Consider the following 14407-nt stretch of genomic DNA (forward strand, 5'->3'; position numbering starts at 1 on the left):
GAGCCAAACGAACCCCATGCTTCCAGCCATCCTACACAATTATCCTCCCTTTCGTGAATTTCACCACGCGGGAAAAGCAACCTGCACTCCCACACCCGCCAACGCATACCGACCCTCACCACCGCCTCATACTCCTTCTCCACCACCTCACACCCTCCACCACCAACCCAAACAAGCAACAGTAACCAACCCAGCCCAACAACGCTCATTAACAACAAGACTCTGACACCTCCGACTTCGCCTGACCTTCTACTTCCCGTCACCACCACCACCACCCCTCTTCTCCCCGTCACCATCCGCAACCCCCGCACCCCCCGCCCCAGGCCTCGGCCCAAAAGGAATGACCCCCGTGCTACTAAACACAGGCAAGTCCGCCCTCCTGACGGGCGACGGCACCGGCGTAGCACACACGTTCGGCGGCAGCCACTGCAGCGGTTTTTGCTGCTGCTGCTGTTGTTGTTGCTGCTGCTGCTGCTGTTCCGCTGACACGGCCGTGGAAGAACCGTCGGGCTGGTAGGCGATAAAATTGTCTCCTACCGCTGCCGGCGGTGGTGGTGCCTCGGAGATGGGGCTGCTCATGCTCAGGGTTGTGCTGCTGCTCATGTCCATGGATGGTGGTGGGGAGCTTGCGGGGAGGGGGACGCCGTGCGGGGCGGTTTGTGGTGGGGAGAGGAGGGGTGGGTGTGCGGCGGGTTCTGTAGTCGGGGTTGACGGGTCGATGGGGGTGTGGGGTTGGGGGAGTCCCGATGACGATGGGGGCGGTGGGGAGGAGTGGTGTTGGGCGTTCGCTATGATCATGTTGGGAGTTGCGGTGTCGGGTCGGGGAAGAGGTTCGTCGTCTGCCGGCGGCGGAGGCATGGGGATAGTCTCCGCCTTGGAGAGCTTCTCCTTTGCTAACCGTTCCCGCTCGCGAGCTTCTCTTTGCGCCTTTGTGATGACTGTGATCTTGATTTTCTTCATCTGGCCGGCCAGTTTGTCCACCTCATCACTGGGCTTGTCGGTTGATGGGGTGTTAGTGGTGGCCGTGGAAGGGGCTGGTTGTGCGGCTGCTCCGTTTGCGGCGGTTGCGGACTTCTTCGTCCCCCTTGGTGCTCGCGGGACTGCTTCTTTCTTTGCCGGACCCCGCGTCTTCTTCACATTGAGATTGTTGCCACCCGGGCTTGCAACGCTCATTGAAGTCGCGGGTCTGCTCGTGACATCCGTCTTGGAGTTGCCACGGACCGGCACGATCCGGGGAACGGGCGGCGTCGTATCCAAACTCTCAGAAGCAGACGACACAACAGTCGACGCCGCACTAAGGCGTCGTGACGAACGGGATTGCTTCCCAGGAACAGGAGTGGATCCGCGCGAACCAGCTTCTGCAGCAAGAACAGCCGGCCCCGCCACCGTCTTCCGTCTGTTACGGTCGTCTTCCTCCACACGCGGCGGTTTCGGCTTCCGTTCCCTAAGCCCCATCCTTGTGGATGGCCGCTCTTCCACGGGAGACACGATCGGAGGAACAGATCCCGTAAGGACAGCCTGGCGCTCACGTCTAATCCTCGTAGCCTCGGCATTGAGCTCTTCGGCGGTGCAGCTGGCTGTCTGACGCGCACTTGGAACGAGTAACTTGCTCAGCTCGAAAGTGGCGACGTTCCAAGGCACATCCGGAGGCGGAGGTGGCTGGAATGAGATCCTGGGCACTGCATTACTCGGGACGGGCGACAGCCCAGACGAGCTCCGATTCCTCGCCCTCGCCTGTGACGCTTGAGTCGGGGACGAGTAGGTTGGCGGCGGAGAATTCCGAACGGGTTTCGGGACGGGGAGAGGTGTAGTAAGGGTGGCCTCCAGTTCTTCAAGTTCACCAGCGGACCACCACGACGACTCATACCGCCGGGCACCTCGCTCGCTCGCGCACGAGTCCTTTCTAGCGCGCTGCTGGATGGGCTTCTGGCCCGTTTCGGAGACTGTGCCGCCAGACTCCTGCTCCTTATTGCTGGGCCCATCTCCGGCGAGACCACAGAGGTGACTGAAAACACCGGAGCAGAGCGCACGGTCGCTGTAGCCGCCTTCAAGAACGCTAATGATGCGGCCTTCAACACTCGTCCCTTCTTCGGCTGCCATACGCACCACATCACGGGTGAAGCGGGCGTAAAACTCGGTCGGCACATTGACATTATGCCGCTGCATACCGGGGTCCTCATATTCGCTCGCGTCGAAGCCGGCCGAGAGAAAGATGGCTGCCCTCGAGTTCAAGCCGGACGCCCTTAGCCGCTCCGTGTGACTCTTTAGGTAGGCGCGCGTCTTCTCGAGTAGAACGCCGTACTTGGACTCGTACAAGGCCCAGAAATCGGCCTCGGTTTGCCAGGACTGCAGGTGCACGTTCCATATGCTCTGGCCGTGTGCGTTGTCGATGCAGATACTTGCGTTCCTGACCTTGTCTTCATCGCCCATCTCGCACGGATACGAGTTGATGTCGTGCAGGCTGAAATAACCAATCGACGTCTTCTTCCACCACGCCGCGTTCTTAGCCAAGCCGACACCTCGAGCATTGTGCTGCCAGGTGATCGCCTGGGAGCCGTCCCCGTGGTGCAGGTCAAAGTCGATGATGGCGGCATGTGTTAAGCCATGGCTCAGCACGCCGTGCATGATGCCAACATGGACATTGTTAACCCAGCAAAAGCCAGACGGGTGGGACGCGGAGCAGTGATGGCCCGGGGGTCGAATTGCAACAAACGCCCGCTGGGGACCCTGGGGCCTGAAGACTGCATCGACGGCGTCGCACACGCCTCCAAGCGCCCCCTCCATGGCCTCCAACGATTCCGAGCAGAGGTACAAATCACCCTCATGAAACTTTTGCGGCACATCCGCATTTGCGCCTCGGTCCATATCCGGTCTTTGGAGCTCTCTACCACCTCCAGCCAGTTTTGCCTCGGCTGTATCACACATCATCTTGAGTTCCTCCATCCACTTTGTTCCGTGCACGTTGGTCACCGTTTGCGATCCTAGGGATAGGCGCCGATTTGATCTCTGGATCCGGAACGGAATCGAGGGAAGCGACGCGGCATCCGCCTCCGGGTGGAGAGGGAATGCGCCGTCCTGATGTCGCTCACCCAGCCTCACGTACGCTGCCGACACACCCAAAACGCAGGCCTTGATCCTCTCGGGTCGCTCAACAATGGTACTAAGCTGCGCACGCGACGCCCGAGGACGGGAGTACCGATGGCCATAGCAGGCGTCTTGGAGGATAACCACGGTCTCGGCTCGGCGGGTAGGCTCGGGGCCATGGTGGGTATCCAGCTCGGCCTTGAAGTGCTCGTTGGCGACCGAGTTCGGTGTCGGGAGGGGCTTCTCTGGTACCTCTGGCGACATACTCCTGAGGGGCGACCTGGCGGTCCTGGCCCTGTTGGCCGTCGGGATATTGGCGGAGCTCGCACGGCGGGATGGGGTGATGCCGTTGACGGAATGGAGCGAGTTCATGGAGGCCTTGCGCAGTAAGGTTGGGGTCGCAGATCGGGATGACGGAACGACGGAAGCGGATGAACTGCGAAGGGGACTGCACATCGCACTACTCGGGCGCGGAGTACTGGGCGACCGGGAGTGGTCGGCGACTGGTTTTAGGGGGGTAGGTCCGGCGGGACGGGCAGAGCGGGGTGTTTTGGCGGGAGAAGATGTTGCGATGGTTAGGCGATTTAAAGATTGCGCCAGGTCCCCATCGCCCTCCCGGCCGTCATGAATGCGACTTTGTTGATCCATTGTTGCAGACGCTTTGGGATGGGAGAAAGGTGTCCAGGCGGCAGCCGAGGGAGGTGCTGTCGGTCCCTATCTCAGGCAACCGTGGTGGCGCCAAAACCGTTTATAGGGGCCGCAGCTGGAGCACACCAAACAAAGCCGATCCAAAGGGAGTTGATTTGAAGCACTTGAGATGGAAAAAGGAAACTGATAGTCAAAAAGTGGAGCGTATCCAGTCTCACAGCCAAACGGGCATTTCAAGCCAAGCCGAAAGCCACGTCAAGACGATGCAAATGCATCGGATGTCTTTTTGTCATGAGAGTTGAGAGCGGATGCATCACCCGCTGACGGCTCACTGGGTGACTGCCGGAGCAATTCAAACAAAACACGCGCACAGGCGCGTCGTGGGGGACGTCATAGGGGAAGGAATGGCCATCTCACGTGACCTACACACGAAATTGAGCGGGTCCAGCTTTGCTGTCATTTCTCTTGCTCCCTTTCTGGGGCGATCAGTTTGTTTTTGTTGTCAGCCGAATTGTTGACAACCGAAGGTATCAACAAAACTTCTTGACGGGTTCATCCTCAATGAACACACCTTTACCTCGACCCTAGATTTCAGCAATTCTCAGGTAAATAACGAATCACATTCACTGTACAGATGTACAAAGTCTGAATACTTGATGGTTCCTCCAACTCACCTCAATCGTCAATGCCCCGCTCCCACATTGGGATACGAATCATTTCCCGTCGTGGCCGCCAAGAATATTGGTGGGGTGGCGCATTTTGGTGCTGGCCAAGAATCGACTGCCCAGATCTCAGGATGCGACAAGAGGTCAGCTGCGGCTGCACCGAGCCGCAAGTTGCGCAAAGAGGGAGGGATTCTTGGTTGCGTCGCCACAGGAATTCTTTGCTACCTAGGAGGCGAGTGAGTGAGCGAGTCCAGGCGAGTAAGAAATTGGCGTTTTCCTGCGAGTGACTATATTCGGTTAACTCGGTCCCTCGGTCCCCCAGCACCGATGACGGGGTTGTATTCGTAGCCGACGTTCCTTCAGCCTGGCCCTTCCAGGTTGGGGGTCGCTTAAAGCTGTAATTTCACCTCGTGATGGTTCTGTGAACTTCCCGTCGCCGCGTTCTTGTTTGATACTCGGGGGACAAGAAGACAAGATGGCACGTCGATTCTTTGCCGCGCTCGCCCTCGCGCACAGCGCCACTGCTCTACTTGAAGGCTTTGTAGATGTATTGGTGCAAGTGGACGAGGTTCGGGTTCCCGCCGATCTTTTTGCGGGTGTATTGCAGGCGGCCGGGAGCGACGATGGCTACGAGGCCTGCGAAACCGCCAACGCTGCGATCGGCTACTGCTACGAGGGCGGTTATCTCGAGCGCACCGTCCCGGTCGCGGTCGGGAACAGCTGCTTATGCTGTGACGGTCCCACTGGCATTTCCGCAGCATACTCAAGCTGCGCAACCTACGCGTCGAACGAGGCGCCGGATGCTACCAGCGTGTACCGAGGTATGCTCCGTTGACTGAATAGATACGTCCGCTTCATATCGAACTGACATGGACTAGCTGTCTCTCAAATCTACAGTATTTGCGCAAACAGTGTTGACTGCGGCGCCACGGCAACCTCGCGCAGAGCGCCCACGCGCACAGCATCGGGCGGAGGTGGGAGCTCCATTACCCTTCCTCCAGTATGCTCGTCGATGCTCGATATCTACTCCTCTTGCTCGGAGAAACTGGATGTCCAAACCGCTGGGCCTAGAGATGCGGCTGAATGCTTTTGGTATGTTACCTTCTCCCCCAACCATAGTCTCGCGGAAGTTAACATGCTGCTAGCCCCGAGTCGGCAGGCACTGTAAACACAGTGTTCCAGGACTATGCGAGCTCCTGTGCCCCCTTTGTTCGGAGTTCATTTCCTGGGGATTACTCCAGTAAGTCCAACCCTGCCATATTTTTGCGTGTGTGCTTGGAGGAGTATGGGTTCTTACTCTCCACCTAGTCATCAGGCAACTCGCGACGTATTGTGACCAGTATCCGCCTCTCAGCACCGAGGCACTGCTCTTTACGACGGCGGGGACTCGCACCGGGCTTGACTTTGCCCGTCCCTCAACGACTTCCCCGCCAGGTGGTGCCGATGATAACGGCGAAAACAACAATGACGATGACGAGATTTCTGAGGGTTCCGAATCGACCTCGATTTCATCCGGGCTTGCCGCTCCGGGGTTGGCGGTGCCCGGTGTTATTGCCTGGTTCGCTAACCTGGCCACCCTTTTTCTGTCTTTCTTCATCTTGATCTAGGCCATCTTGTGGTAGACGATTGCCTGTTGCGACGGATAATGAGGGAACGGTTGGACCAGGGGCCGTAATGATCCAGACATGGATGTTGAAATGGGCGAGGGCTGGGTATCTATGATGTATTCTTAGATCTAGTCTAGACGCTATAATTCTCACCCGATGCTTCCCATTCCACCTTCCGTTATTCCTTCATTTCCCACTCTCTTCCCGCGGCTAACAATCAACACTCCTCCACCCTCACGACGCGCAAGCCACATGCCGACACCCCCACGGAATCAACACCACAGCCTTAGGAACCAGCTCCAACCCAACCTGCACGCCCACCTCCCCACCACCCCACCCACCCGAGCCATTCCCATCCCCATCCCCATCCCCATCCCCAAGCTCCACCCGAAACGACGCCCTCACCCGTTCCATAATCCGCACGATCTCGGCGTCCCCCGCCGCGGGGTCAACAAACTCCACTTCTCTCCGACCCGTCCCGGAGGAGCCCGGCTGCTCCGCCCCCCCACCATCACCACCACCGCCACCAACCACCAGATACGCCTCCTCCAGCAGCGGACAGCCGCGGATCAGGCACACCTTGCCAAACACCTCCCACGGCCGGCGCACCTCGGCGGGCACGTAGTCCACCGCCAGCCGCCGCACCACGCGCGCGAGCCCGCTCACTCCCGCTCCCGGCCCCGGCCCCGGCCCCGTCCCCGTCCCGGCGGCAAACTCGCGCGCCCAGTCCGCGTACCCCAGCCCCAGCGGGTCGGCGGCGCGCGGCGGCCGCGGCAGGTACAGCGTGTCGAGGTGCGGGTGGTGGTAGAAATACCTGCGGGGGTGGTGGTGGTGGTGTGCGTCGTCGTCGTCTTCGGCTGATGGTTGTTGTAATGGTTCGGTTTGCTCCGGGGGTGGTTGCTGGTTGGGTGGTGATGGTGATGGTGGTGATGATAATGGTGGGAGGAGGCACTTCGCGTAGAGGCGGAGGCCTTCGGCGCGGGATTCTCGCGAGATGTGCAGGAGGGTTGGCGGCGGGGTTAGGCACTGGTAGGCGTCTCGCGGAGCGGGGAGGTAGGAGAGGGTTGTCACGCGCGGGTGGCAGGCGTGGTGGTAGATGTGGAGGCGGAGTTCGGGCGGGAGGAGAGGGAAGAGGGTGAATGATGTTAGGGATGTCATTGTGGAGGTTGCGGTACGGATGGGGAAGTAAATATCTGGTTGGATGGAAGAATGGAGAGGATAATTCGATTATTTCGGTTTAGGTTGGGGATTGTTTGGTTTGGGTGTAACTCTCTGCTCTCTTGTGTGTAAGTGAAGTGCCAAGACTGTGACGTAGGTCGGGAGTACCATGGAGAAAAATCGCTCGCTAATATTACGCGCTGCTAAGTCAGGAACAGGAAACAAAAATAAACTTTGCTTGAGGGTTTTGATCATGTCAATGCAGCAATAATATGTAGAACGAGAGGGCGGGAGAAAAGCTTGAGCTTGTCTGTCGAGTGGGACCGATTACCGAGGTTGTGGGCTGATTTTTGGCTTCACATTGTTTGGCATTGATGGCATTCGCTGCGGATTGACGTTGCCAAGGACAAGCGCAGAGCTGATGGGCCGGGCCCCAGAGAAGAAGCCCAGATCTTCAGCTCCCCCAGCCAGGGCGAGGGCTTTGAGGGGATTTTGCCTAGGTACCGAGTCAACCTAGAACCTTTGGGACTTTGTTGGAGAAACTCGGATGTAAAGATGCAGCTGCCCGCATCGGGTCGCAAGCCTCTACTCGGCCTCAGATTTTAGGCCCGGCTTTCCAGTGATCCGCATTGTAGGGTAGCTATCCGCACGTATCAAGAAAGAGCACCCGGAATATCGTATGATTCTTGACGAAGGGGTCATTGCGGGCTGTGCCTGCCTACCAGGTAAATTTTAATTGACACTGCAGGGACCAAATTGGCGGGAAGAACGGTCCTTTCATGAACTTGGCATTTTGACCACGCACTCCACGGTAACAGTCCTCCAGGCGCTGGCCGGTCTCCGGGTGCCTCTTGTGTACACTGGCGGGAGCCGGCCTTAGATTAGCAAAGTGGCTCTGCCGTTTAGGCAAGTCGAACGGTCGCGGTCTTTCTTCCTTTCCCTCGCAAGGTGAAACTGAGGTTACCCTCAAAGCCCAGAGTCTAGACCGGCCTGAGGCAAGCTGCAAAAAGGTGGGGCTCGGCCTCTTGGTGGGGCTTTTCGGAGCAGGCCCCGCGATCCGCATTGCAGAATTTCGGGGCTTGGCGGCCGAACCACTCCTGCCCGACCGATGTGAACTGGAGCCAGCAAGCAGTGCCAGAAGCGAGGGACGGAGAATGTGGGCAACTACACGAAGGATGGCTTCAAACAGGACGTACACATCTCCTGCGCTCACCTTTGAGCTGACCGCGCGGTGTTCGGTGGGTGAAACCTGGATTCCATCACGTTGGCGCATCTCGAAGAGGAGCCATCCGGCTAACGCATATTGAATGCAGGTCACACGCGCCCGCGCGTCGATCCTAACCCTCCCCCATGGCACCGTCAACCTCCCCATATTCATGCCCGTGGCCACCCAGGCATCGCTAAAGGGCCTCACTCCCGAACAACTCGAGGCCACCGGATGCCGACTCTGTCTGAACAACACCTACCACCTCGGCCTTAAGCCCGGCCAGGAGGTCCTCGACGCAGTTGGAGGCGCCCACAAACTCCAAGGATGGAACCGCAACATCCTGACAGATAGCGGCGGGTATGGCTTCCTTCTTGGGCTCGAGTCCTCGTTCCTGACTAACTAACCATCCAGCCCAGTTTCCAAATGGTCTCCTTGCTGAAGCTCGCCAACATTACCGAGGAGGGCGTGCGCTTCCTCTCGCCGCACGACGGCAGCCCGATGCTTCTGACCCCGGAGCACTCCATGAGCCTGCAGAACTCGATTGGCTCCGACATCATGATGCAGCTCGACGATGTGCTCGTCACCACCTCCCCAGACAAGGCGCGCATGCGCGAGGCCATGGAGCGGAGCGTGCGCTGGCTAGATCGATGTATCGCCGCGCACAAGAAGCCAGACACACAGAACCTGTTTTGCATCATCCAGGGTGGTCTGGACCTTGATATGCGCCGCGAGTGCTGTCGCGAGATGCTGGCGAGGGACACACCCGGGATCGCGATCGGCGGGTTGAGCGGAGGCGAGGCGAAGGACGACTTTTGCAAAGTTGTTTCCACCTGCACCGAAATGCTGCCGGATCTGAAGCCGCGGTATGTGATGGGTATCGGATATCCGGAGGACCTGATCGTCAGCGTGGCGCTGGGGGCCGACATGTTCGACTGTGTCTGGCCGACACGGACGGCACGGTTCGGCAACGCCATCACCAAACACGGCGTGCTCAACATGAAGAGGGAGATGTACGCGGCAGACTTTGGGCCCATTGAAGACGGCTGCGGATGTCCATGTTGCCGGCCCACTGAGGAAGAAGGGGCCATGGGGATCACAAGGGCGTTTGTGCACCACAATGCGGCCAAGGAGACGGTCGCGGCGCATCTGCTAACGTTGCACAACGTGTGGTACCAACTGAATCTGATGAGGGGCGCGAGGGAAGCAGTCATCGAGGACAGATATCCGGCGTTTGTGAAGGAGTTCTTTGGTAACTTGTACCCGGATAGAAATGACTACCCGTTATGGGCTGTTAATGCCCTGAAAGAGGTTGGCGTTGACTTGCTAGAAATATAGATATTATGCCCTCTCTCGCTCCCGAAATCTCCAAACTCCATTGACTCCAACCCGTCTCCTCACGCTCTATACTATTTGACTGTCTTCATATACATTTCGGACGTTCACCACGGTGCAGGTACAGGGTTAGGGTATCTTGCGCTTGGCGGTTCGTCGCCAGAGGCCGGCAATCCACCCAAGCCCCGAAATTTTGCTCCGTTGCCGACCGCGAGCTCCGACCTCGACACCGACAACACACGGCTCAGGCCAAATCAATCTCAAAATGGCGACTAGGAGCGTGTCTCCCGGAGGCGCGCTTCTCCGGGCTTCGCGCATGTTCGCGATGCCGGAACCCATCCCTCCACCACCCCTCGAGGGCGCGGCTGGTAGTTATTTCAACTCGAACACGGCAACAATCGCCTTCCCGACTCACCAGGCCATTACGACCCTCAGCTCCTCGCGGAAATTGGGAGACTGGGGCCTCAAGCGGCCCTTGCCCCTCAAGTCGACGACCAAGTCGTCCAACCCGATGCTGCGCATCAAAGCTATCGACACGATCGAGCAGATCACCGACTACAGTTCGGCCACCGACCACGGCATCACACTCCGAAAGTTCCAGGAGCTTGGAATACCTGTTACAGCACGCCGACCAGCTGGTGGGGACCGCCCGGAGAGCACAACTCAGATGAACCTACCGCAGATGTCCGTATTCGAGGATGCGCTGGATGCTACGGATATCCACCCGGACAAGCGCGCTGAACTTGTGGACTCGCGGTGGAAGTTTACCGGCCCTTGGTTAGCCGGTATGACGCAGGGCGAGTTTAATAAGTGGCTATCGAAAGAAGTCCGGCCTAAGCGACCTGCATTCCGCCAGTTCCTGAAAAAGAAAATCGCCAGCGAGCTGCATGCGGCGGCGGCGAAGGACGCTCTCGATAAGGGGCAAGAACAGCCCTCTATCATAGACCCGAGCAGCGTGACAGAGGACCAGCTCGTCGACTACCTGCGCAAGTTACGGCACAACAACCAGGCGCTATACGATATGGTTGGTCAGTTCCTCGACCTGGCGCCTCTCATGCCTCCCAACCTCGCCCAAACGGGCCTCCCCAAGGAGAAGGTCAGCGAGCTCCAGTTCAACGAGGTAAAAACTCCGTACGCCGAGCGTGGCCCCCCGATCACGCACCCTTCGGCCGGTCTCTCGTATCTGCGCACGTCTATGTACATGGAAAATCACCCAATCTACGGCCCTCAGAAACATCACGCGCCGGTGGTAGGCAGAATCGTGAGGCCGCGGCGACAGGCACAAGCCTTGGCTGCCAGAATCGGTGTGGCCGGTTTCATCGTCAACACTGCGATGGGCGACACGCGCTTCAACGCCCGAATCGGCGGGAACGCCGCGTTCGACAAGATCGACCCCGCCATCGAGGGCGGCGCCAAGGTCTGGGTGCAGCCCCAGAGGGCCGCGGTGGACTCGGTCGGTTGCATGGTCCTGTCGGTCAACGAACCGACGCAGGAGGCCACCCTCGTTGCGCAGGAGCTGCTCGGCAACGCAGTTTGCTTGGGCGCGGAGCCGGCGGAGGATGAGATGAGCAGACGCGAGACGGCTAGTGACCTAAGGCGGAGGTATAGGGCGCCCGACTCACCCACCATGTCGAGTGCCCAGGACTACGGGTTGAGAGAGTAATGTGCTTAGGATCGCCGATGGTCATGAAGAGTGCAAGAGAGAGAGGTGCAGTTGGGAGCTGGGGGAAGTGGCCGGGAGGTAACTTAGATACGACTGTATCCCGAACCTTGTAACAATAAATCAAGTGTAGAACAACCGACTACTGCATCATTCTCCAGAGGTATTCGTACATTACTCCCTTACCTCACTACACTTTGCCAGCGACTTGATCCCCCCGATGAGCGGCCCCACTTCACGCGGATCTGCCGCCCCGCCACAAAGCCCATTCGCCAGAGATTGCGCCCGGGCCACGCACGGGTTTATCCAAAGTCCTTGGCGTGCCCTACCCTAACGCACCACCCCACAATTGAATCCGCCAAAAAGTCAGCTTGCAGCGCAGCCCGCGATCTTCCCGAAACCTCGTCGTCCCCAAACTCCAGTTCAGCAACACCGCCAGAAACCCACAAAGCCATCAAGATGGGTCGCGTCCGTACCAAGACCGTCAAGAAGTCCGCCAAGGTCATCATTGAGCGGTACTACCCTAAGCTGACCCTCGACTTCGAGACCAACAAGCGGGTGTGCGATGAGATTGCCATCATCGCCTCCAAGAGGCTGCGCAACAAGGTACGTTTGATCGGTCTACGGCCGTGGTTTTGCCCGTGGATTCAAATTAACCCGTATGCTTGTCTGTAGATTGCCGGCTACACCACCCATTTGATGAAGCGCATTCAGCGTGGTCCGGTCCGCGGTATCTCCTTCAAGCTCCAGGAGGAGGAGCGTGAGCGCAAGGATCAATACGTCCCCGAGGTTTCCGCCCTCGACTTCTCCGAGGCCGGCCAGCTCGAGGTCGACACCGAGACCAAGGACCTGCTCAAGCACCTTGGCGTACGTCTTATTCCTTTTCTACGCTTTGGCTAGGTTGGGAGGGTGGTTTTACTGACTTGCTCCCTCTATAGTTCGACTCGATCCCGGTCAACGTCACCCCCGTCACCCAGAACCCCGTCGTGGAGCGCGGCGGCAGGCGGTTCGGCGACCGCCCCCCTCGCCGCGACTAAGCGTATCCTTTGCAACATGTTGGCTGGCTTTTTCCGGGGAAACGCGACAATCTCACGACACAAAAAAGGATACGGCTGCGGGTTATGGCGATACATGGGCATGGCTACACGGCGTCTATCTGGGAGGTCATGAGAACACAGGTATAGATCCTCGAAGAATAGAGAGATCTGTTGCCCACACAAGGTGTCGCCGATTCCCTAGGGTAATTCCGGGGATGACGCTTGATTGCCAATCTCAAGTCCCTTTGAGACCGTGGTGCGTGTTGAAACGAGACTCGGGCTGTGCTGCTGCCGGTCGAGTTTATCAGTGATTTTATGTGACACTTGACGGCATCTCGAATCTGCAAGGTGAGATTAACTGAATTATTGTGCCTGTGCACGATTTCTAGAGCGACGGCCGGCACTCGATGCAATGCTCCTCCCCTGACGAAACCGACAATGATTTGAAGATCCCCTGGCCCCAAGTATTCAGATGATCAACATAACCAAACTCCGTAAACCGTTTTCTCGTGAACGCCATCCAAGGTAAAACCTAAAAGTCTCAAAACCGGACGGTGAAGAAATCATCATCGTCATCGTCATCTTCGCTTCCACCGCTCTCATCACCCTCCGCTGGCTTTTTGGCAGTTTCACTGCCGTTCCCCTCCGCCAGCGCTTGAGAAGTGCCAGGGCCCTTGCCTTCCCTAAATATCTTGGGCGTGTAGCCTTCAATCGTGAACTCGCCACCTTTTGCCTGTGGGCCGGGAGGTTTGGTCGGCCCAACAGCGGCCGCCTCTTTAATGTTGACGTCCACCCTCGTTACCCCGGCAAGCAACCCGCCCGTAGCATCACCCCTCTCACCCGCGAGCGCCGACTCGTCCGTCTTCTTGCCATTCATCTGCCGGTCAATTTCGAGCTTCGCCAGAACCTGCGCCAGCTCATTGCGGTCCTCCTCCTTCCCGCGCGGAGGCTTTGCCGCATCGCCGCCACCCTGGCTACCACCGGCACCACCACCCTGGCCACCCTGACCGCCCTCGTCCCGCAGCTCCAGCTTGACCACCATACCGCCACCAATGCGCCCGTCGCGCACGTAGCTGGGGTTGTCGAGCTGGACCTTGAGGTGCAGCGCCCGGCGCGCGCACGCGTCCGAGCACCACTTGTTGACGTCCCCCGCGCGCGCGATCCCGCCCGGGCCGATGCTGAAGGCGCCGCCCACCGCCCGCCGCGCCCGCCCGCACAGCGCGTACCCGCACTTGCCGAGGCAGTTGCGCTCCTCGATCAGGTCTAGGTACTCGGACGGTTGGAAGTCCGTCAGGAGGGTTAGGAAGGTGCGGGTGTCCTCGGGGGAAGGGGCGGAGGCGGGGTGGGTGCTGGAGTGGGGGAGCTGGCAGAGCGTTTCGAAGGTCGAGAGGGGGACGGGGGGCTTGAGTTGCGTGTCGCGTAGCTTTTGGAGTAGGCGGAGCCGGGCGGCGTTTTCGTTGCGCGCGAGGATCTCGGCTCGTGTGAGTTCTGTTGTTGCTGCTTCATCTTGTGGGGGTCGGGCGGTTGGTTGTTTGAGAATGCCTTTGGGCTTCGGTTTTGATGGAGGATTTGTTTGGGACATCATGGCGGATGGAGTTGCCATTTTGATGTGGGTGATTGATTGATGGTGATGTTCGGTAAGTTTTTTTTTTTTGGTGTCTCCGACGTGAGATTCGGAGTCTCGCATTGACGGCGCGATGCCGTGCCTCGAGGCTGGCTGCCGGTGATGACCTCAGTGCCTGATCCCTGCTTCGGTGTTCCCCCCTCAATTGGTCAGTGCTCTCGATGCTGGCTCCACTGAATGGCATTTGAGGAGGGGCTGTTTCTCCCCCGCAACCAAGCAACGCTTTTGGTAGGCGTGCAACAGCGAATGCCCAAGCCACCTCCTGAGGCTCCGGGTGAATTGCTGCCTGGCGATATCTGGAACACTGTGACACGACACACGTAGGCTGTGACGAACGTGGTTGGAAGCCAGCAGAGTGATTGCAGTGGTTCATGCGCTGACGTCG

The 14407-nt window shown here is 58.7% G+C and overlaps 7 protein-coding genes across 7 annotated transcripts; 4 read left to right on the top strand and 3 right to left on the bottom strand.

Moving 5' to 3' along the window:
* Positions 1–217: 217 nt before the first annotated feature.
* B0H64DRAFT_179850 (uncharacterized protein) lies at positions 218–3848 on the bottom strand. The gene has a single exon (XM_062798896.1). The coding sequence runs from the start codon at positions 3730–3732 to the stop codon at positions 250–252; it is 3483 nt and encodes a 1160-aa protein (XP_062657586.1). The 5' UTR covers positions 3733–3848; the 3' UTR covers positions 218–249.
* Positions 3849–4778: 930 nt separating this feature from the next.
* On the top strand, positions 4779–5972 carry B0H64DRAFT_179864 (uncharacterized protein). The gene is made up of 3 exons (XM_062798897.1): positions 4779–5218; positions 5276–5489; positions 5543–5972. The coding sequence occupies exons 1-3, from the start codon at positions 4873–4875 to the stop codon at positions 5703–5705; spliced, it is 723 nt and encodes a 240-aa protein (XP_062657587.1). The 5' UTR covers positions 4779–4872; the 3' UTR covers positions 5706–5972.
* A 28-nt stretch (positions 5973–6000) lies between these two features.
* B0H64DRAFT_433320 (uncharacterized protein) lies at positions 6001–7162 on the bottom strand (the record flags this gene model as incomplete). The annotated part of the gene is made up of 2 exons (XM_062806041.1): positions 6001–6113; positions 6346–7162. The coding sequence occupies 2 exons, from the start codon at positions 7160–7162 to the stop codon at positions 6001–6003; spliced, it is 930 nt and encodes a 309-aa protein (XP_062657588.1).
* A 1307-nt stretch (positions 7163–8469) lies between these two features.
* Positions 8470–9704, top strand: B0H64DRAFT_325003 (tRNA-guanine(15) transglycosylase-like protein; the record flags this gene model as incomplete). Its single annotated transcript, XM_062800677.1, has 2 exons — positions 8470–8726; positions 8786–9704. 2 exons carry the CDS (start codon positions 8470–8472, stop codon positions 9702–9704), a joined length of 1176 nt encoding a protein of 391 aa, XP_062657589.1.
* A 207-nt stretch (positions 9705–9911) lies between these two features.
* Positions 9912–11610, top strand: B0H64DRAFT_399504 (mitochondrial ribosomal protein MRP51). The gene has a single exon (XM_062804016.1). The coding sequence runs from the start codon at positions 9967–9969 to the stop codon at positions 11362–11364; it is 1398 nt and encodes a 465-aa protein (XP_062657590.1). The 5' UTR covers positions 9912–9966; the 3' UTR covers positions 11365–11610.
* Positions 11611–11709: 99 nt separating this feature from the next.
* B0H64DRAFT_399506 (40S ribosomal protein S17) lies at positions 11710–12734 on the top strand. The gene is made up of 3 exons (XM_062804017.1): positions 11710–11967; positions 12037–12228; positions 12300–12734. Exons 1-3 carry the CDS (start codon positions 11821–11823, stop codon positions 12396–12398), a joined length of 438 nt encoding a protein of 145 aa, XP_062657591.1. The 5' UTR covers positions 11710–11820; the 3' UTR covers positions 12399–12734.
* On the bottom strand, positions 12735–14321 carry B0H64DRAFT_399507 (uncharacterized protein). Its single transcript, XM_062804018.1, has one exon. The coding sequence runs from the start codon at positions 14083–14085 to the stop codon at positions 12940–12942; it is 1146 nt and encodes a 381-aa protein (XP_062657592.1). The 5' UTR covers positions 14086–14321; the 3' UTR covers positions 12735–12939.
* Between the last annotated feature and the right edge of the window lie 86 nt (positions 14322–14407).

Source organism: Chaetomium fimeti (assembly GCF_033439085.1).
Source record: "Chaetomium fimeti strain CBS 168.71 chromosome Unknown B0H64scaffold_5, whole genome shotgun sequence".
Lineage (NCBI taxonomy): Eukaryota > Fungi > Ascomycota > Sordariomycetes > Sordariales > Chaetomiaceae > Chaetomium > Chaetomium fimeti.